Below are 22,233 nucleotides of genomic sequence, written 5' to 3'. Positions count from 1 at the left end.
AAATTCGCTTGCATTCATCTTGGGGAAGCCACATTGGAACTGGAGGCTCTTCCAATGTCCCTCCCTTTCCTTTGAAGTAGGAATGAACCCACCACCCCCACCACTGCCTGTCGCCTCCTACAGCTGATGTTTTTCCAGCTGCCTTGCTCCCTGAGGGGTGCAGGGCTTCTTAGTCTGGTCACAGAGGGGCTGAAGGGCCAGACCTGCCCAGGGCTGGTGGCCCAGCCTCTTTGCGACCATAGCGCTGATCATCCCTAACAGTGTGACCTTATGTGACCTTGCCATTTGCCCTGTCACAGCCTTAGTTTGTAGCATAAGAATGATAATTCCACAGTATGGCTTCTGAGGGACAAAGCACAGCCACAGAGGCCCTTCCTTTGACCGGTGGGGAAACTGAGGCTTACGGGTGAGAAAGGTGCACTACAAACCTCGGCCAGCTGGCAATGGTCTAGGTCTGAGCCTAGCTTCCTGCCTCAGTCTGCGCCATTTCCCCTCCATGGGGACCAAGTTCCAGACCTGGGGGTGGCGCCTGTCCCATTGATGCTCAGATTCACTGCAGCCTGTCCCTTGGTTCCATGTGTGCTGGTATTTTGGGTAGTGGGGAGGACTTCAGAACCCCAGCTCTGAGGAGTGAGCCAGCTCAGACATTGTCCTTGCATCCCTTGGGAGCATGGCCCAGAGCCAAACTGCAACCTTGAGTGCTAACCTCCATGTTTCTTCTCTTTCCTGACCACAGGGCTTTCCTGGAGACTTTGGGGAAAGAGGCCCTCCCGGGCTTGATGGGAACCCTGTGAGTACTCCCAGTGCTTGCCAATAGACCAGAGTACAGCAGACTTGAGGGGGAGTCAGACAGACCTGGGATGTTCCCAGGCTGGGTGCCCTTGGCAAAATGAAAAGATGTCTGTGAGTTCCTTTCTTCTCTGGGTTTCTGTGGCCTCCTGAGATAGGTCCACCTACTGAGCTGTGGGCTGTGCCAGTCTCTGGGGCTTTTGTTTGATGGAGACACCCCAGCTACTACCTGGAGTCTTGGTAAAGCCAGCTGCTGCAGACTTTGTTGAAGACAGATACAAGTTCCCAGGCATCTTCAGTCTTACAGTTTGTAAACACGCAGAGGCCCAGCTCGCCTGCAAGGAGTTGGCTTGCCCTCCCCTGGGGAGTCTGTTTGCTTTTTTCTTCTTGTCCCAGCTCCAAGCCCTGGGTGGGAGAGGACATTAATGTCAGCCTGGGATGCAGACAGTGGCCAGTATTCTCAGGAACACCTGCTCTGGTCCTTGTCTTTCCCTGGGGCTCTCTACAGAGCAGCCATGCCCAGCTGTGCCCACCGGGTCCTCCATCAGCATTTCAGCATGTGTTGGGACATTTCTCTGCCATAAATGTTCCTGAAACTGACCTAACCATGTGCTCTAGGGACAAAGCTTTGGCCTCACCTGGCCATGTGCCCCAGGTACAAAACTGTTGCCTGACATAGCCAGGAATGTGGAGTTTGTCTCTTGGTAAACCAGTCCACTCCTTTGCACCCCAGCTTACCTCTGGAAATGCAGGTCAGAATGCATGCTTTAGAGAAGAGAAGGCCACTGCAGCTGTTCAATGGACAATTGCCATCAATGCTAAGTGTCCATTACATAGTCCCTGGTCTCTGTGCCCCCTCCTTAGTCCATTATACTTGGCTAGGGAGAACTGGGTGGGACGGAGGAGGGAGGGAAAGGAGATGCAGGAGAGCTGAGGTAAGTTCTCCAGGGGAGCAAGATGCATTTCAAAGGCTCGCAGGGGGAGCAAGGGCCTTCCCACAGGTTTGCCTCTTCATGGGTTAGCATCACACTAAAAGAGACCTGGAAGTTTCCCTGGGTTGGGAGAGATGTGTTTCTCCTTAGGGTCTAGGGGAACAGACAGTTTCCTGGCCTTGGCATCAGCTCTGTCATGAAGTTGCTGAGGGACCTTGGCAAGTCGTTCCTTTCAGGACAGCCCCACAGTTGTGTCAACAAGGACAGCCCTGGGGCGAGGCTGGCATTTCTTATTTTCAATCGGTTTCCAGAACCACAAATTTTTATTCTATTTGAATGGGAGCCAGACTCTTCCCTCGTGTTTTTCTGTTCATTTGTTTGTTTGTTTGAGTTTTCTGTTGTTTTGTCTTGTTTTATCCTGGTGTGGACAATAGATGGTCAATTTATGATGCTTTGGGGGACTGGAGTTGGAGGGTCAGCCCCACATTGACCCATCCTCTGCCCCGAGGCAAGAACTCCCCCTAACATCTGGGAAGCCCAAGAATGGGGGGACCTGGAGTCCACCGACCTGTGTGTCTGTTCTCCAAGCTAGGTACAGGGCTTGGAAATTATAGGTGGGACAGACAGGAGAGGGGAGTCTTCTTCAACCCCAGGTCAAGCGTGGAAGAGCTCCTAGGGACCATGGTCAGGAAGAAGGTCCCTCCAACACCTGCATGGGGTATGGTATGGAGGGGCACAGGGAAGTCACCACCTTGATTTCTGTGTTTTCAGGGAGAAATTGGCCTGCCAGGGCCACCAGGAGTCCCCGGCCTCATTGTAAGTACACTCGTGCCTAGGCCCTCGGTGGGCAAAGGTGGAATCCAGGGAATGAGGGACAGCCAAGGGACCCATGGGATGAGGAGGAGAATGATGAGCAGGGAGAGAGAGGGAGGCAATCCTAAGCCATGTTGTGAGCGCAAGCAGCTCACCCACATTCTCAGAGCCTGCTTTCTCACTGATGGGACAAGGAGGAGTCTTGGCGTATGGGCGGCCAACCATTCTTAGGCTCACTGCCTGTCTATGAATCACAGGCAGGCAGGCAGTGCGATAGCAGCCCATTCAGCCACTGAAGGGACTGTGGCTAGCAGCGGCGCAGGTCACTAGACCGTGGTAGGCAGCCTTCTTCGCCCTTTTCCTTAAAGCACTGACTTTGGAGAGAGCACCCAGTTTAAGTCCCAGCTCTGTGCATCCTTGTTGTGTGACCCAAGCCATGTCACTGAGACTTCCTCTGCTTTAGTTTCCTCATCGAGAGCAGAGTCCTCTTGGATTCCTCGTAGTGAGGATGTAAGGAGCGGTGGGCAGTGTGGCCAGCTCCAGCCCTCTGCAGGTGCCGAGGCCTCAGCGGCTACCTGTGAAGATGCCCTGGGCCAAGAGGCTGGGGAGCTGGAAGGGACAGGGACTCCGACGATTCCCGGCTCGAAAGACCTAGGCAGGTGGTGCTATCACTCACCCTAAGGCTTGCTGCCTGGCCTCTAGAGTTAATCTTGACCTTGGGCTCAGCCCAGAGGACCAATGAGAGGCCAGAGCCTGGGAGGAACCTAGAAACGTCCCATAGAATCTGATTCTCTCCTCTGGCCTTATGAAACCTGTCGTGTGATGGCAGGGGTGTAAAGTGGCTCCCCAGAAATGATGGGTGACCTTATTCTTCCAACAGCTGTGCTGAGAGTCCTCTTCAGGTGGAGGCTGAAGATGGCGTAGGAAGAGTGGGAAGCTCCCCATTCCCCCAGAACAGTCTGTCCTTAGGAGAAAGCCCAGGGTTCCCCAGAAACACTGCTCCTGCTCATGCAGGTGGGAGCAGAGCCTGGGTGAAGGGCGGAAGCCAGGTTAACCTTGGCTCTGATCCCCAATGACGGCTTCACCACCATGAGCCCCAGGAACCGTCCGTCACATGGTATCATTGTCCTCATTTATCCTGGGAACTCAGCTGCACATAGTCCAGTTTAGGCGCTGGAGCCAGACCTCCTGGGTTTGAGGTTTAGCTCACCCATGCAGATGACCCCAGTCCTGATACAGTTCCTGCCCTCCTGTCCTTCAGTTTCTTCACCTGTGAAATGGACATTATAGTAGTACTTGCTTTGGGGGATTTTTAAGAAGCTTAACAAATACACAGTATTTAGAATATAGAAAAACTTCAAGCTGTAATAAACATAATAATAGCTATTTTAATTTTTTTGTTACATGCCTGATAGCATTGCACATTGGAACTTAGTGGGAGAGCGTGTTACAATTGACTAGTGATGTCTGCTTTGGAGGGGATGCTATGGCTAGCTAGTAATATTCTCCTTGGCTGAAGATGCTGCAGTTGACAGTGATATCTGCCTTGGCTAGGGTTGGGGAAGTATCAACTTAGACACTCATCTCTTATGTTCATTCAACAGAACTCTGCTGACTACTTTCTTTGGCAGCTTGTGCCATGAGAATCTGAGAACATGCTGGAAGTCTTAGTATCTATTTTTGTCTGAGCTCTGAGGCTTATGGAGCATACGGTCATTAAGTTCCAGTGTGAACACCATGAGTGCTAGAAACTCTCTTCTTCCCTGGTCTATCCAAGCAGAGTCCTCGCTTTCCAGTGTTTATCTGTCTTGAGCCCAGGTTATCCTCAATATCCCTGAGAGGCTGTTTTGGGTCAAATGGCCATTGCCTGCTCTTCAAGCCCTTCAGTGTGAGCAATACTGGTCCCAAACGTTACTAAGGGGGTACTCACGATCCTGACAGTCATCGTTGGCATGTGTTCCCATTTGGCATTGTCCCAGCATCCTCTGGGTTGGGTTCTTAGAAGAAAATGAATTCTGTTTGGATGAATGAATAGGTTCTATGGACCCAGAGATTATTGCTTCTTTGATTCTCCTGCCGACACTCGGCAGGTTCCTTCCACCCTTGGAACTAGCAGACAAGATGCACGTCGCGGGTGGATTTGGATGACAGATGTGATGGTTAGGACACATTTGTGCTAGAATATTTACCTGACATTGAAATGTAACCGGGCTGCCCTCTTTCTGTTCTGGCCTGATGTTTCAGTGTTTCTTTGGAAGGTGGGAAAGCAAACCTCAGGTCAAGATCACATACAAGGCAAGGAAGGGAGCTTGATTCAAATCCAGAATCCCCAGCTTCCAGTCAAGGGACCTTTCCTGTCTTGTTCTGGGATGAGCTCTGAGCATGCCTGCAGTTCTCAGCCCCATGCCTACAATGTGTCCAAAGAGCTTCTCCTTCCTCCTGCCTCCTTTGTACTGTGTCTCTTCCCTCAGCCTTTCTCAGCCAGACTTTCTTCCTCCAGCCTCCCTCAGCCTCCCTCAGCAGGACTCTCTTCCCCCAGCCTCCATCACCTGGACTCTCTTCCCCCAGCCTCCCTCACCTGGACTCTCTTCCCCCAGCCTCCCTCACCTGGACTCTCTTCCCTCAGCCTCCCTCAGCCGGACTCTCTTCCCCCAGCCTCCCTCAGCCGAACTCTCTACCCTCCGCCTCCCTCACCCTGTGTCCTCCACTGGCCACTGTCAGCCACTCTTTGCCTATTTTCATATTCCCTTCTCTGCCGGAATGAAGTTCCTCTCAGTATAGCATCTTTAGGTGGGGTCACTGGGCTGGACCTAACACCAGGCCACCATGAAACTCCGATCGAGTGCCCCCTGTTGTCCTGGAGATCTGTGAGTGGAAACCTGAAGGAGAGATTTCCTGGGGAAGTGGGAAGGAAAGAGAGTCTGTCTTGAGATGTAGGAGGAAGAGGAACTGAGTCATAAGTGGTTTTCTAGAACATATGTATATTCAGCCAAGTGTGTGTGTGTGTGTGTGTGTGTGTGTGTGTGTGTGTGTGTTGGGGGGACGTGGATTCCATGCTTTGGTGGTCAGCTTTTTTTTTTTTTTTTTTTTGTAAAAACCAAGATATACTCAACCCTCTGTCAGGAGTCAACTGAAGCTGCTCTCTTGGGGCCTACAGCCTGCCTCTGTCTATGTGCCCCCACCCCGCGTGTGTGTGTGTGTGTGTGTGTGTGTGTGCACTGTCTGCTGTGCTGGAGTTCTGGAAGCCACGCCCTGCCCTGGTTCGCCCTCTAGGGAGTGGAGGTGTCTGGCTAATGACCCATGAATGTCCCCAGTGGCTCCCTGCCATCTCCAAGGGAGAGCAGTAGAGTCAGCCCTCTCGGTGTCATCAAAGCTTGTAGCTGGCCTGCAGGGAAACTACCCACTTCAGAATCTACACCTCAAGAACCTCTTTTGGATCTTCTGTTCAGAGAGATATAGGGACTTCAAACAGAACCAAAGAACTTGTGATCTGTCCCCAAACCCACAATTTGAGACACTGCTGTCCTCTGTGTGGAGGAACCTGGTCAGCTGGTGTTAACCACCCTTGCATGCCTGACCCTGATCATAATTAAATGAGCACACCAGCCCTGGAGAGAGAGCCCATCACCATCTTGTAGGGAAGAAAACAGACTCAGAGAGAGCAAGACGCCTACCTAAGATTGCACAGCCCATAAACCAGGGCTCTGCCTGCCCATGTCACTCAAACTCCTCACTGCCCCCTCTGTCAGACAGAGACGGGGTGTGGGGGACACGGGCTAGGCTGTGCTGCTCTGGTATAAGATCAGAGCCCCCAGTTTCCTTTCCTGTCCCTAACCTAGGACCCCAAGAGGCTCAGTTTTCACCTACCTGGTGGGTAGGTGAGCAAGACCGGGGGTCTTCATGCAGTCGTTCATCAGGCACTTGTAAGGCACACTGCTTGCGATGCTGCCCCTGCCCCACTCTGGGATATGGGAGTCATGGGGAAAGGCCTCTGACCAGGGGCCTGGCTTAAGGTTTGTGGTGAGTCGGGTGGTTGCCTGTGAGCACATGCAATCTTAGTGTTTACACAGGGACAGCTGTGACAGAAAGCATTGACTTCAGACCCTAAAGCAGGGAGGTGACAGAGCTCTGGGGGCACGGTAGTGGTGCTGTTACAGGAGCAAAGGTGTCAGTGTCTGCCCAGCGCACCAAGCTAAGACACAGGTGATCCAGGGGCTGGGGACAGTACAGGCTAGATGTCCCAAAGAGAAGCTGCAAGGCTGGAAGGAAAGGTACCTTGGGAGGAGACAGGGTCCTGCGTTGGAAACCCCCACAGGTTTCTTCCACGGTCACCTGCAGATCCTGATCTGGATTTCTGTGTGATGGTCTTAGATTCTTGCTGTTGGTAGCTACCCCAGGTCTTGTAAGCGTGGAATCACACCAGGACAGACAGACAGTCCTGAGGTCTGGTCCTGCCTCTGCCTGACTTGGTACTTCCAGGGCAGATTTCCTGGACCCTCTTTGTCCTCAGCTGTGACTGCCATGCTGGTTGTGTGGGTGAGCAGTAGTCAACTGCCTGCCCCAGCCCCTTGCTCCAGAGTCTGGCTAGAGAGGACTGGACTAAGGAGAGTGGGCAGCTGCCCCTGGAATTGGATACTTTGCTTCCAGCTGTGTTGGTTGTGATCTTGGTGGAGCCTTGAGAGGAAGGGGACGGTGTGAGCAGTGTCTGGGAACACAGACATGATTCCAGCACAAGGGTCTTCTTCGTTCTTACGGGAACACTCGGCAGTCATCCTCTGTGAGATGTCCTTTGGGAACAGTGGCCTGCAGAGTCCCTTCCCTTCCCTTTGTAGGCCAATCTGGGACTCCGTATTTCTAAGACCTACCTTCTGCAACTGCTGCTGCCTCCCCTGAGTCTGCAGCCGCAGTCCTTCCGTCTCAGGTCCTTCCGACACAGTGTCTTCCCCTTGGAGTGATGTGTGTCTATGCCAGGCCCCTTCTCCAACACCCACATTGTCCCACATGCTCATCACCCAGCCTGTGTGATTCTAGTCCCCAGAAAGCTGCCTTTAGCTTAGGCTGCAACAGGAAAAGCAGCCTAAGTCCTGGAGTTGCCGGCTGGCCCTGTCCTCTGGCAATAGCCTAGGGAGCATCCATCTCTTACAGAGTCTTCTCTGTCCACCATACCATGGGGACCACGGGCATCAGCCTCCTCCAAGAAAGACATTGGCCAGCCTTAGGGCTGGGCAGCATGGAATTTTTTTTTAAATGCAGCCTTGGAAGGCTGGCTTTCCCTCCTAACTCTGCCTATGAGCTTTGCTTCTCTCCAAAGACTTTAGAACTGTACGTGACTGCAGCACCGGCCTCTTGGTCTCTTTTTGGTGCATCAACCATTAAAAAAGTAAAATGACCTTCCAGGGTTGTGAGAACTAGAGGAGAGTCAGAGATTCTGGCTCTGTGCCCTGCAGTGGTCTTTTGAAGGTCGTTGTTAGACTGGGGTGTTCTTCTTGATGGACACTGAACGCAGAATTTGCTAGCGGAGGCTCAGCAATGAAGGCTGAGCCCAGTTGTCAAGTGGCAGTTCTGGGTAAAGTCGTGCTTGGGATGGCTACAGGCAGCTCAGGGTCGGTGTCTGTGCTCCAGGAGGAGAGGGATGGGCATGTCCGGTCTGAGCTCCTGTCCACTCCTGGTCCCCATGTCCACAGCTTTCCTGCAGCTCTCTGCTGCCGTCTCTTCTCACCCCAGGTGTCCCTAGCAGCTTCAACAGGAACACAGGGTCAAATTCTACAGCATGGCTCTCCAAGGTTGACCTTGTGCTCCAATGTCAGAGCCTTGGCCACCATGTCCAAAGAGCCCGAATCAGGGCAGAAGGGATCTGATGTCCAAAGAAGTCAAATACATTGACTGCAGTTATACAGCAGGCCCTTCGGTCAGTGAGGGAAGATGAGCAAGCTGAAAAGAATGGTGTATTTCCTGGAACAGCTCCATGTGTGGCCAACCTTGGGGGTGGCTATGAGGGAGAGAGCGGAGTGACATTTGAGGAGAAGGAGTGGGCTTTGAATGAAGAAATTCAGCCACTTCGCTCGAAGCCTGGGTTTCCTGACCTCAGCACTTTTGAGTCTGGGGCTGGCTTACCCTTTGCTGGGCTCTGCTCTGTGTACTGCAGGGTTTGGGTGGCCTCTGATTGACCTCCATCTGCTAGATGACAATAACCTCTCTTAAGCTGTGACAACCCACACTGCCCCAGACTACCTCTCACCTGCTAACTCTGCTACTCCTTGGAACAGTGCTAGGGGCAGAGGGCCAGGCTGATTGGTGTGTGAAATCCGTCCAGCCATCTGGAGCCCCTGTGGAGAACGCCATTGGGGCCACTGGACCTCCCGAGCCCAGAGGCCCTATTGTTCCTGACTCTAAAACTGGATGCCCAGTCTGGTACAAGAGGCATCTCTGCATCTTGGGGACATAGACAGAATAGAACACCCAGAATGTCTTCTGTCATTGTTGCCCTGCGAGGAGCTGGTCAGCTACCCTGGGGAACATGAAATATTTCTCATCCCTTATGCCCTTAACTCTTGCAGCAGCCCCAGAGCAGAGAATCCTTGTCCTCTTTATGGAGGGGGCAGAAGTCTTGATATGAGAATTCTGGGAGGGGTGTAACAGCTCCAGATGTGACCAAGATCAGGCCTTGTAGCCAGCTCTGACTCCAAGTGGAATGCTCTTAAGTACAAGACCAGCCCAAGGGTGTGGACTGTATCTTCAGTCAAGTCCCTGGGGTCTTGCCCCTGGAGACACCTCTCATGATGTCCTCCTCTCTGTCTCTTTTCAGGGTGACATGGGAGCATTGGGTCCAATTGGCTACCCAGGACCAAAAGGCATGAAGGTACATTAAATGTGGGCTCCCCAAGTTCAGGTCCCATCCCAAGTGGGCACCCCAGAAGGAAGGCACTATCTGGTGTCACTGAGAAGGAAGACGGGGAAGGCTGACCGGGAGCTTAGTTCTCTGGCCTGAGAGCTGGCCAGCATCTGTGTGTCATTTAGCTTGACATCTTTATTGGACACAAAGTCCACAAGCTGAGTGGGAGGCCAATGTGGTTCTGGGATTTGGGACCAGTGATGTAGAAATCCTCATGGCAAGCAGTGAGCTTGGTTCACACAGTGGAGGAGACTGGCCAAGGCCAGTTCAGGCCCCCTTTGCTGTCAGCCTCTCCTGCTCTGGGTTTAGTTTAGGGATGGGGGTGCCGCAGCTTCTCTCAGCTCATCACACAGTCCTTTCCCTTGTGAGGTGGGCATCCCTGCCACTTTGCCCCAGCTGGCGGGGGACCAGTTCAGGATCTTGAACCATGTCAGTTCCTGATTTCTGTGACCTTGACCTGTCTTGCAGGGCTTGCTGGGCGGCATGGGGGAGCCCGGACAGAAAGGTGATAAGGTGATCGGATTGCTCCCTACTGCCTTACCTCGTGCCCCTCCCCCGGTACCTGCAATGGCTTGGCTCCTCCACCTCACACTGTCTCTCTCACAGTCTTCTGCACCTACCATTCTGGCTTATTCTGCTCTCTTGGTGTGTGAGGCTCCAGTGAACAGTTGTAGGGTCTGATGGTGGAGGCAGATAGAGCAGGAGGGGCTGTGGAGACATGGGTCTGGAGTAGGTCAAGACTGACCTCAATCTCAAATGTGGAACATGCCAGTAAAGCCTGCAGGGATCATGGCCTCAGAGCACGGAGGGAGACATCACAGGACCGGCCCACACAGGCACGGGTATCTCTGTGTGGCTCTGAGAGTCCAGACCTAGAGAGTAGCTAGGCTGAAACACTGTAGGAAGCCTAGGCTGAATGGCCCTGCCACTGGACTTTTGTTGTCTCAGCCCTGTGCCAAACCTTGTTGAAAAGGGGAGGTGAGCCCAGGGCCAGAGACAGGTAACACCTAGCCTAGGTCGCACAGCCTCAGAATGACAAACACCCAGCAAGAACAGGCGTGCTGTGCCTTGAACAGTATCTATGTGAGCAGGGAATGCCAAAGGGGGATGTAGCACGTTTGGGGGTGCCCCTGAATATCTACAGGAGATGGCCTCACTGCTTAGTCTCTCCTCATCAGGCACTTGTGCCTGTACCTGGGCTCTTGTGTCCTCTGGAGGCCTGGCTTCCCATAGAGTTCCACCACTGAACAGAATTTAAGTCATAAGATCCGAGTGGACAGGCTCTGGGAAGTCACTTGCTCTAGAACCTACAACTGACAACTGTGGAGACTGAGTCCCAAAGAAGGGACAATATTGATTGGCCAGCCGCTGGCTCTTGCCTCTACCTCAGTCTAAAATGGCGATCCTGCCTCCAGGAATCTCAGAATGAGACTGTTCCTGAGAGCTGTCTCCTCCCATTTTATATTCCTCTCTAGTGCTGGCATTAAAGGCACGCATCACTACCGCCCGGTTTCTATGGCAAACTAGTGTGGCTCCTGGGATTAAAGGAGTGTGTCACCACTGCCTGGTCTGTAAGGCTGATCATATGGCTGTTCTATGCTCTGAACTTCAAGCAAGCTTTATTTATTAAAATGCAAATGAAATATTACTACACCCCCCCAAAATAATAGAGTCAGATGGTTTTGTTCAGTCCTCCTCAGGCAGCCAGCAAGATGGGGTGGCTTCAGCTCTTTTTCTACCTGTTGCTAGCTCTCTGATTTCTCCCATCATGCATATGCCTCTGTTGCCTTTCTAGACTCTGCCTGTGCCCTCCCAGCCCTTTTGTCTAGCCCTCTTAAAATGAAGGACTTGTGGGGGTGCCTTGGCTCCTGACACCCTCTTGTCTGTTATGAGGCTGGAGACGTCAGCTCTGTGGAATAGCTGAAGTCCTGGCTGAGGAGAACGGAAGTGGGAAGATGGAGCTGTGGCCGAGGGCTTTGCACGGGTGGTAGGGCAGGGCTGGCCGTCAGTGTGCAATCCTGGAAAACACGGACGTAAGGGAACCTGGTATATCACGTCCTTGTCACATCCTCTGGTGGAGCCGCCAGGGGCACTTGAGATGTTTAGCTCTGAAACAAACTGAAAGAGGAGAAAGTCATTCAAGGTCCCTTAGGGAGAGCTGCTGCCCTGCCCCTCGGCTAGGCCAGGGCCCCCTATATTCCGCTCATTCTGACTGTCCACGACCCCACCTGGCCCTGAGTCAGGCTCTCAGACCAGTCCCAGTGCATCCTGGAGTGGCCTCCTGCTCAGTCTGGCTCTCCTTCTCTCATATTTAAATATTTTCATCCCTTCTTACACATGGCACACAGACAGAGGATACCTCCCTAAACTCTATAATCTTGTATGAGCTCCCACCAAACAAAAACAAACAAAAGCAAAAAGCAAAGAGCAAAGCAAGTTAAAAAATAAAAGCTTTCAATTCCAATTTTTGTTCCGAAGATTCAGTCGTGTGCCAAGTCACTGTCTTCACTGCATCTTGGTCTTCTGAGACTTCTACTTCCTCCTGCTCCTGGAGCTTCATAAGGTCTCAGTGACCAGAGCAAGTAGGCTACTGAAATGTAGGCTACGGCTACAGGCTAGTAGGCTAAGGGCTTCGAGATGGCTCTAGCCCAAAGGGGAGGCAGCTTTCCAGCTGGGCTGGGGACAGCTCATTTACCAGAACTGGACCATGAAGAGCAGAGGAATCCTGTCACAAGCCTTCTGAAGAGACCCACCCAGAGCTCAGTCAGGGCCCATTTGATTCCTGTCTCACACAGACCTAACAAGCCAGCTAGCTGGAGTCCCTCACGATAGCTGATTCAAAGCAGTTAGAAGCCAGCTGCTGGTACGGAAGGAAGACAGGGAGACTTGGCAGCTCCCAGCAGACACGGCAGCTCAGCTCGGTCCTGCAGCTTTTCAGCTGACATCAGCTGCTGCAGAGGAGCCTGGAGGGTGAAGATGGTCTACAGGAAAACTGGGGTCAGGTGGCCTCGGCAGTGCTCTGGGCAGCCGTGGAGTGGGAGGCTTCCCCTCCCCCTAAGAATCCTCGCTCTACCTAGGGGATGGGACCTCAAGTTCTTTGGAGCCAAGGCTGCTCTGGCCACAAGAACAGCCTCCACAAGGCTCCCTGAGTCTCCTGTCTGGGGAAAGCTTGGGGTTGCACGCCCCACCTCCTAATAATCTCTTTACTGGTGTGTACTCAGGGTGAACAAGGGCTCCCAGGTGTCTCAGGAGATCCTGGCTTCCAAGGAGACAAGGTAATTTTATCCGACACCTCCAGCCCCACCTCTGTCTTCATTCTGCTGGCCATAGTGGCCTCTGGACTTAATTCCTAGCCACAGCTACCTGTCTCAGCCTGTCCTTCTCACTGCCCCCAGATTGTCCTTTGAGGACGAATACACTGTCAGTGGTTCCCAGCTGATCTTAGGAGCACGTCCTGGTGCTCCTCCCGGCGGCACAGGACCCCAGTCTCTGGGCCCCTCTGACATTTTCTCCTTCCCGTGACTGTGTTTCAGAACCACTAAACTGTCCTGGGAGCCTCGGGTTCTTTGAACACACCCCTTCCCTTTCTGAGCCTAGCCCGGCCTCTGTACCGCCCTGCTCAGATGCCTTTTTCCTACTTTCTCAGAAAGTGGACTTAATCTCCTGGGCCTGGGCCTGTCTCTCACTCACAATACTCGCCCTAGTTTGGGAACCTGTGCTTAACCTCCTACAGTCTGAATTCCATGAGGAACAGAGCCCTCAGCTACCCTGACAGCTCTGCTCGGGTCCCACGCTCAACGGAAAGTTCTGGACAAGTTGGCCAGAGGGAAGGAAGAAAGGAGGGAGGGACTAGCTGTGCTGACAGAAGGAACAACTGATGAACCATGGCGGCCTTGATCTCCAGAGGCCAACTGTGGCCTGCTGAGAACGGCTTCTCTGCCTGGATTGACCATGTGTCCACATCTGGCCCTCCTGGCCAGTCCACCAAGCCTAGATGTTGACTAGCCCCCCTCCCCTTCCCTTCCCCCTAGCTGACTTGCCCTGACCCAGTATCAATGTCTAGGTTATAACATACAGGCCAGGCTGTTCTCTTGGGTTCTGATACCCAAGTGTCCTGGTATGGACGAGGATTCCCTGGGTCCTATACTAGAGGTCAGGGCTGGTCCCAACCCTGGTGCCCAGGTCTTGGGGTACACCAAGTATGAGCTCAGCCCAAGCCTGCAATGGGGGAGCGAGGTCATCTTTTCTGAAGGTGGCTTGGCAGGAGGGGACTGTGGTTGCTCTTGGCACAGCTATTCTCTGATAACCCGGTTTGCTTTCTCTTTCACAGGGCAGTCAGGGCTTGCCAGGATTACCAGGTGCCCGAGGGAAGCCAGGGCCTCTGGTAAGCTCCTCTTCCTGGCTGTAGCTTTGGGATACTGAGGCTAGTACCCTGCACTTACTTACGGACCATGGCTGGGTTGACACGCACAGCCGAGACTTCCGTTTGCCTTCCAGTCAGTTGTCCTGGAGTGGAGCGGAGTGAGGCACAGATGGCCACTGGCCAGTTTCCTGGGTGGAGTTTCTGAAGCTAAGGTGCAGGAGTCATGCTGGGTCCTAGCTTGGCCCCAGGTCCTGCACACCAATGGACTCTAACTGCAAGCAGACTCTGCGTGCCGGTGCACACTGCTAATGTCACCTATCTCGTGTCACTCAGTGTTAGCACGGTCACATCTGTGATCACTCGCTTTACATGTGCACTGTCCATATCCAAGGAGGGAGGGTGGACAATGGTGGCAACCTCCATTTCTAGATGTGGAAGTTTAGATTCTGAAGGCTGACTTGCCTGGGTCTCCAGGACTGGTACATATAGCAGAAGACATTGCAGTGACTGCTTAGCCTACTAGGCAGACCTCACTTGTGTAGTTCCAGAACTTTCCAACTGTCCTCACCTGAGGATAGAGTGTTGGTGGAAGCTAGGGCCATGCTGATCCTGTGTGGTGATCCTACGTCTTCCATAGGGCAAAGCTGGAGACAAAGGCGCTCTTGGGATTCCTGGACCTCCTGGTCCTGAGGTATGTGATGTCTTTCTGTCTGTCTCTGCCTCCTTCCCCCACCCCCTACATCTGACTAAGACTTGATGTTGTGCCCATAGATGGTGAGGGAGTTGCTAGAGATAACATACACAATGAAAGACAAGGCCAAGGCTAGAAATGGGCTCAGTGTTGCATGCTCAGATCCTAGTACTATGGGCATAGAGGCAGGAGGATAGCTCAAGGTCAGCCTAAGCTATGTAGCTAGACCCTATCTCAAAAAGAAGAGAAATCCACAGATGGGTATCCTCTGTGTTCTTCCCTCCTCAGCTTGACCTGTCTCACCAGGGGCTCCCCAAGCTAACCTCAGCGCCCTTCCCTAGTGGTGGCCATCCTGACACTTGGGGTTCCCACAGAGCCATCTCCAAAGCCTTCCAGGGCTGCTGCCTCCCTTTTGGAGATGTAGATCTACTCATAGGGACCTCCTCTGAACCTTCCTTTCCCTGGCCACTCCTCAGGGCTCAGAGCTCCTAGACATGGTGGGGGAGGTCAGGGAGCCACTGATTCTGGATTGGCTGAAGAATGTGAAACAAAAGAGGATGGTACTACCAGCTAAGCACTGGGGAATGTTGCCGATACATGTGATAACTGTTTCATAGCTAGATCATAGATACCAAGTGGGTCCCCTCTCACAGTAGTATGCTACCTTAACCAGGGTTTCTGTGCATCACAGGCTTGTTGCCGCCCAGTCTCCAGCCAGGCTCCCAACCCTTTCCTGGAGCTCCCTGGCTCAGGGCCTTGGTCCTCCATGAGATTCTTGCAGCCAAGGGAAGCGCCTGGCCCTATAGGCTCGCCCAAAGTTTCCAGATCACTCAGCCTTCCCCAGTGGATGAGGGCATGCTTCCTAAAGCCACAGTCTGACTCTTTGCTCTATTGACTTTGGCCAGGACACAGCCCTATCTTTAGACAAATGAATTTGGCTTCTCCTCCATTCACTGCTCAAAATGGAAAGAGACTCCTGAGTCTGGATTTCCCAGCAGCCTGGCCAATGAGGGAGGAAAGCTCGCTCCTGAGCATAAACTGATGGAGAGATGAGGCTCTTCTTAGACCCGGAGCTGGGTAGCAGCTAGGGAAGGGAACTTGCCATACCATGGCAGGGGGATGGGTGGGGTGTGGGAGAGCCCTGCCTCTCTCTACAGATGGGAAAACAAGACTTGGAGCCTCAGGGTCACTGTTCAGTAGCAGTTCAGCTTGATTCTGGCTCCCAAGGTCCCTCTGGGGTCTGCTTGGCCTATCTTTGTGCTGCTTTGGCTGACTCCATGGCCAGGGGAGACTCTGGCTGGGTCATGAGTGTGCTGGTGTCTGCTGGTTAGCACCTGGCCCTCAGGAGTGGGAGGGACCCCCTGCTCACAGCCTCTGGACTGAATTGCCTCCTTTATTCAATACCAGAACCTAAGTGCACCCTGGCAGTTGTGTTCCACGGGAGAAGGGAAACCCCAGGCAAGGGTGGTTTCCCAAAACAAGCTCTTGTGGATACAAGTTTGTATTGTGCACTCACCGTCAAGTGCCAAGCTAAGCCCTTGGTTTCCATCACTCATTTCAACCTTAGCATTGCCCTGGGAGGCATTTGCCCTAAAATTCCTCTATAGGCCAAAGCCCAGAGATACTGAGTAACGTTCCCATCACACAGAGAAGGAGTAACAGGACAGGATTTGGGTCCCATTTTGAAGAACTTCAATTTCAGTTGCTAGCTCCAAACTCAGGACTGCATGTCTAGTTTGGTAGCACACACCTTTAATCCCAGCACTCAGGCAGCAGCAGCAGGGGGATCTCTGGGAGTTCAAGAGCAGCCTGGTATGCATAGCAAGTTCCAAGCTAGTCTGGATGACACAGTGAACCTTCCAAAGAAAATAATAATCATTTGGGGAAAAAAGGAAAAAGGATTTAACAGAAATTAGTAGTATGAGTTTAAAGGGAAGAAAAGGAAAAAAAACTAACATAAAAACAAAGAAGAAAAGGAGTTTTAGTCATAGAGAGTCATGGAAGGAAGGAGTAGGGCTGTCCTAAGCTCATGGGTTTCTAGGCTGGATGAACGGAGGTATTCCACACAAAACTCAAAGAAGGTTTCCACGCTGGCTTGCAGAAGCTGGCCCAGTGGAGACAGCTAGGTCAAAGGGCCTCTCTGCTCCAGACTTAAGCTGTCTGGAGCACAATCACCCAGCAGGATAGGCCCTCAAAGCTGCGGGCCAGCATGGGAGTGTGGTGCAGAATCCATCACTCTGGGTGGGGAATCTTAGGAAGTCTAGCTTCTGACAGGAGGGGCCATGATTAAGGATGTCAACAGTTGCCTTTGCACAACCAATGTGGCAACTCATGGCCCACAGAATGAATGTGGTTCATGGGTAAGTCTTCTCAGGCCAGGCAGCTGACTCGGGGTTCACTGTTCCCAGAGCCTGGGACTCCATTCTCTGAGTCAGATGACCATGTGTGACAGCCTTCACACGTTCCTGGATGGTCTTCCGTATCTCTGTTCCCCCACCTCTTGCTCCACACAGCTCCTGCAGCAGACTGTCTTTGAACTTAATATATAACTAAGGATGACCTTGAACTCTTTATCTTCCCGTCTCTGACTCCTCCTCCCAGTGCTAAGATTAAAGACTGAGATCACTACACTCAGTTCCTTCTCTGTTTTCTCAGCCACTCTGCAAGGTCAGATTTGGGGGCTGAAGAGAAGGGATCAAGTAGCTGAACTACCTTGGGTCACACGGAAGCAGTGGTGGGGTGGACACCCGTGGCACGCGGTTGGGAGGCACCTGCCAGGCAGCCCAGGTGACTTGGCTCTCCGCTTCCCCACAGGGTTTCCCAGGAGACATTGGTCCCCCGGGGGACAATGGTCCTGAAGGCATGAAGGTGAGTTCTCTCCCACCTAAGGTCCTTGCCTGAAGAGATCTCATGGCCCAATTTGGCTGCCAACATCAGATAGAGGTGCTACCTCTGAGACTCTTTCTGTTCTCTTTCCCCAGGGTAAGCCTGGAGCCCGAGGCCTTCCTGGACCACCTGGGCAGCTGGGTGCTGAGGTGAGATGCCTCTGTCCTGTCCTGTCCCTCTTTGTCTTCTCTAGCCTGTCCCAGCACCCAGCTGGCTCTGTCCAGGGTGGCAAAGCCTTGCTGAGGCTAGGACCACTCCAGATTTGTCACAAGAGCTTCTGTTCCATTACAACCCTGCCTGTGATTCCTCTCTGACCTGGTGGGACAAGTGACTTCCTTCCACACCTGTCACAGTTTATATGGGAGGATAGGAAATGTCGGCCCCTTCTTAGAAGTCAGTTCTTGGAGATCTAGGGAGGGAAATGACTGCCAGGCCCCATGTTAGTAGCATCAGGGCCTTGGCTAGAACCCAGGTGTGCCTCAGTCCAGAGTCCATGCTCAGATCCAATGCTATTCTCAGATACACTCCTGGGAGACACTAGGGCATCATGGGAATGCCATGCCTTACCCAGCTAGGATGTCAGCAGAGTTCACCTGCACCTGGTGGGAAGGAGCTGGCCTCGGGCCTGTTGGGCCTTCCACAGGCAGCCTGGCTTTTGCTCGTACACGAGGCCCTCAGCCTTGCTTGGCATCGTGGTGCACAGCTCAGGGAGAATAAGCAACCACAGCAAACCTTTGATGATGCAATCCTTTCCCTGAGCTGGGTGTGGGTCTGGCAGAGTCCCAGGGCTGGCTCCAGGATTGTTGTGCGGAGTTGGGAGCTGGAGATACTTCCAAAGGGTTGCTTTGAGGGGCCTGTGGCACGGGCTGCCAAGAGGATCAACCTGGAGGGTATTGTGACCTGCGGAGGGCTGGAGAGTCACAGCTAGGAACAGGAATAGAGGCTAGAGAAGAGAGAGACATTGCAGCCCAGGCCTCTGTCTGCTCATGTAGCTGTCCAGGCAAAGCCAGGCTCTGCGCTTATGAGGCCTTCACTCATTCACCAGATACCCAGGACACTGTGGGAACAGACTCTGAGCCAGGCGCTCCATCCATCTGTGAGGACTCTACACACTCTGCACCTTTCCCTCCTCACAGCACAGGTTCTCCCAGAACCCCATTTAATTTTCTCCTTTGTCTTTCTCCTGTGTTCTTCTGCTCCAGGGAGATGAAGGACCTGCAGGTCCACCAGGAGTCCCTGGCTTGGAGGTGAGTGTTGCTGAACAAGAGGAGGTGAGGCTTCTTGGAACTGAGCTAGTGGGCACATGCAGGGCAGCCATCAGGGAGGCCTCTGGCCAGTCAAAGAACACAGATACTGAGGGCAAGTGTTGGTGGCCATAACTGCCTGCTTGACTCTGTTGGGTTCTATGTGGATGTTTCTTTGTGGATTTTTCCAGGAGACACCCACATTGCTCAGTTATATCAGAGATGAACAATTATATCAGAGGCTGCCAAAGTGGAAGGTCCGGTCCTGGGTCCCATAGCTAGGATGTGGTGTGGATGCCCAGAACCTAGGGACACATTCTTTCCCCAGCTTCCAACTTCCTTGCATACCACCTGCCCACCTGTGCCGCCGGTGGTGGTGCTGGCCGGCAGTCCACAAGGCTTCGGATCTCAGTATCTCTTTACACTCAGGAAGGATGAGGTACCCAAGAGCATTTGCTAGTGTGAGTCACATCTTATTGTGAATATGTGAATAATTAAAACCAACACACTCTACATGTGCATATTAATTCAGTGGAAATTAATGATAAGCCTGCCTCTCATAGGCAGAAATCTTTTTTTGTGCCCACAATCACTGTGCTTCCTTAAGGAAAGCGTGAGGGTGGACAAATGTGGGTGTCACTCTGGTGAGGTCATCTGGGTTCTCACTTGAGAGTGATGGTACCATGTGTCACACAGACTCTGGTGAAGGCAGGTGACATCTCATGGCCACTTTGAAGCAGACTTTCCCACCTGACCCTCCCAAAGGGGTCCCTGGGGTCTCAGAGTTCTCTGACCATGTTTGGAAGTTTTTATCACCCTGTGCCCATGTCCTCTGCCCAACCTCTCCCTGTCCTCTCCCATAAAAAGCAGGGGTCATTGTCCCTACTTACGACAGCTCAGCCCAGGGACTGGGGAAGCAATGCTGAGGCCACACAGCTGGGGACCATCTCTGAGTTTCTTTGGATGCCTGCTGACACTGGATCTCTATATTCCTGTTCCTCCATCTGCTGGACTTCTGTAGTTCTCCAGTGTCCCTCAGCACTGTCCCTGCCGGTCCCTTTCATGTGCTTGTCTGTTGCAGGGTCAGCCTGGAAGGAAAGGGTTTCCTGGGAAGCCTGGCCCGGATGGCTCAAAGGTGAGGAGATGTGGGCCTCCCTGGGGTGGTGGTGGAGGGAGAGGGGTAAGTCTGACATATAAAGCCCCAGGACAAGCCCTGAATCCCATGGCTAGTGAAGTGCAAGAAAAAAGTGGTCCATATTCATCCCAGGGTATTGGTAACAGAAGAGGAAAAAGCAGTAGATATAGCCACAGTGTCCAACAGCCGGGGTTGTCAAGTAACGGGGTATAGGCAGACACTCGGGGGGTGGACTATGAATGTGGGGTACAGTACAGACACTCGGGGCAGTCTGTGAATGCGGGGTACAGTGCAGATAGTCGGGGGCAGGCTGTGAATGCGGGGTACAGTGCAGACAGTCGGGGGGCAGGCTGGGAATGCAGGGTACAGTGCAGACACTCCGGGGCAGGCTGTGAATGTGGGGTACAGTGCAGAAACTCTGGGGTGGTCTGTGAATGTGGGGTACACTGCAGACACTCCGGGGCAGGCTGTGAATGGGGGCTTGAGCAGGAGTGGCACCTGCCTTCTTCCTATGCTGAGCAGAAGCAAGAGACAGACAGTGCTTAACCGGGGTAGAAGATTTCTGTTTTCTTCTCGGGGCCTCTGTATAGCCCCTGGTGTACAATAACTATGTAGTGTGTTTGTTAATGGGCCTTTTTCTGATCCCAGGGAGGGAGTGGGCTACCTTTCTTATCAGTGACAAATGCCTGATGGAAATCTAGTTCAGAGAATGTCTTTGTCACTGTTACTGTGATGAAACACCACGACCAAAAGCTCCTTGGGGAGGACAGGGTTTATCTGACTTACTTTTCCACATCACTGTTCATCATAAAAGGAAGCCAGGACAGGAACTCACACAGGACAGGAACCTGGAGGCAGGAGCTGATACAGAGGCCTTAGAGGGATGCTGCCTACTGGCTTCCTCTTTGTGCCTTGCCTAGTGTGCTTTCTTTTAAAATTCAGGGCCACCAGCTTAGAGGTCCCCCACAGTGGACTGGGCCTGCCTGGTAGGCTTGCCTGAAGCCTGGTCTCATGGAGGCCTTTTCCCTGTCACAGGAAACAGGGAGCATCAGTCGACAGAGAGCACAGGGAAGAAGGATTTATTGTGACTGTCACTTTAAGAAGGTGCAAGCTGCCATGGCAGGAAAGGCATGGCGAAATCCATGGCAGCCAGGCAATGGAGCAAAGGCTCTTCGCATCTGGGCAGAGTGGGAAGCAGAAAGTGGGAGATGGTGACTGTCTCCTTTTCTCCCCTTTACTCACTTAGTTAGGTGAAAGGTGACTCGTTCCAGGGCAGCTGATGACCACTGAGCCACTCATCCCATGGAGAGACTGTGGCTGCTATGGCCACCTTTCGAGTAAGATCTGTCTGGTAGAGATCACAGCTGCCAGGCAAAGCCATACCAGGCCACCAAGTACTAGAAGCTGGGGGACTGAGCCCAGCCCAGAGACAGGACTCTTCAAGACTATTTGTGCTGGTCACAAAAGCTGGCAGGGTGGAAGTTAGTTTCCTAGTGATCCTTACCTGCATTCCCAGCTCTACCTGCAGTGGGCACCCTGCATGGAATGGGCCACAGTCAGGTTGACGAAGGTCCCAATTCTAACCCTCCTTCTAGCAGGCTCTGTGACCTTACGCCATCCTTCCAACCCTCTGGGCCTTAGTGCCCACCCTAACAAAATGAACCAGGTTGCTTGAGGTTCCACAGGAGTCAAGGTGCCCGGGAACCTTGCTCAGAGGGAGTGGAGGAGTGCAGTGTTGAGGGGCAGCAGGATGCTGGGGGGAATGGCTGACTGCAGTGTTGGGGAGCAGCAGGATGCTGGGGGGAGTGGAGGAGTGGAGTGTTGGGGGCAGCAGGATGGCGGGGGGAGTGGAGGAGTGGAGTGTTGGGGAGCACCCTTTGGTTGTTGCTAACCATTTGGATTATTCAAAGCCAAAGTCTGGAGACATTGGGATTCCCGGTTCATCCTCACCAATGACACCTAAGGCCACTTGGCCCTGACTACTTCCTCAGTGATTTCCATGTGCCGTCTCCTGTCCTGACTGTCCCTTTTCTATGTCCCTCTCTTTACAGGGAGAACCAGGGGATCCTGGACGGCCAGGGCCTGTGGGTGAACAGGTAAGTTAGGGATGGTGTCAACTGCTTATGCCAAGCCCAATGCTAGGCAGTCACTCAGTCATTGGGCTGGTAAGGCTGGTAACATACCAGAGCCAGGCTGCTCACACACTCTCAAGAAAGAGAGATCCCTGACTAACACGGTTCCGTCCTAAGCCCTGACTCTTGAATGCAAAATTTTTTGGTGCATTTGCTCAATGTGATTTCACCTCCTAGAACTGGGGTTAAACCAGAGAGTTCCTCAAAATGACTGTGTTCACTTAGCTAAAGAAATAGATCTCTCTCCAGAAGCAAAATCCAGGCCACCCTGAGTTGTAAAGAAGGCAAAACTCAAACCAGAGGCTCCAGACAGCTGGGAAGCAGGAGCAAGGTCTACAGAAGGAAGGTGGCCACTA

General features: G+C 52.8%; 1 protein-coding gene across 10 annotated transcripts in view; it reads left to right on the top strand.

Annotated features, from left to right (window-relative positions):
* Col27a1 (collagen type XXVII alpha 1 chain) overlaps positions 1-22,233 on the top strand; it is a 117,002-nt gene that overhangs the window by 48,763 nt on the left and 46,006 nt on the right. For all 10 annotated transcript variants that reach the window (XR_007588666.1, XM_050121799.1, XM_050121801.1 and 7 more), the window contains exons 13-24: positions 737-790; positions 2,493-2,537; positions 9,340-9,393; positions 9,895-9,939; positions 12,648-12,701; positions 13,757-13,810; positions 14,427-14,480; positions 17,295-17,348; positions 17,462-17,515; positions 18,569-18,613; positions 19,692-19,745; positions 21,797-21,841. Coding sequence is in view for 9 of the 10 variants with exons in the window: in XM_050121799.1 (XP_049977756.1) it covers positions 737-790; positions 2,493-2,537; positions 9,340-9,393; positions 9,895-9,939; positions 12,648-12,701; positions 13,757-13,810; positions 14,427-14,480; positions 17,295-17,348; positions 17,462-17,515; positions 18,569-18,613; positions 19,692-19,745; positions 21,797-21,841 (612 nt within the window). In the remaining variant the exon portion in view is untranslated. The remainder of the gene's footprint in view (positions 1-736; positions 791-2,492; positions 2,538-9,339; positions 9,394-9,894; positions 9,940-12,647; positions 12,702-13,756; positions 13,811-14,426; positions 14,481-17,294; positions 17,349-17,461; positions 17,516-18,568; positions 18,614-19,691; positions 19,746-21,796; positions 21,842-22,233) is intronic.

Source organism: Alexandromys fortis, unplaced genomic scaffold, assembly GCF_014885135.2.
Source record: "Alexandromys fortis isolate MF-2015 unplaced genomic scaffold, M_Fortis_MF-2015_v1.1 scaffold_183, whole genome shotgun sequence".
In the NCBI taxonomy this organism is placed as follows: domain Eukaryota; kingdom Metazoa; phylum Chordata; class Mammalia; order Rodentia; family Cricetidae; genus Alexandromys; species Alexandromys fortis.
Note: the sequence above shows the minus strand (reverse complement) of the source record. Positions and strands in the feature narration are given on the sequence as shown.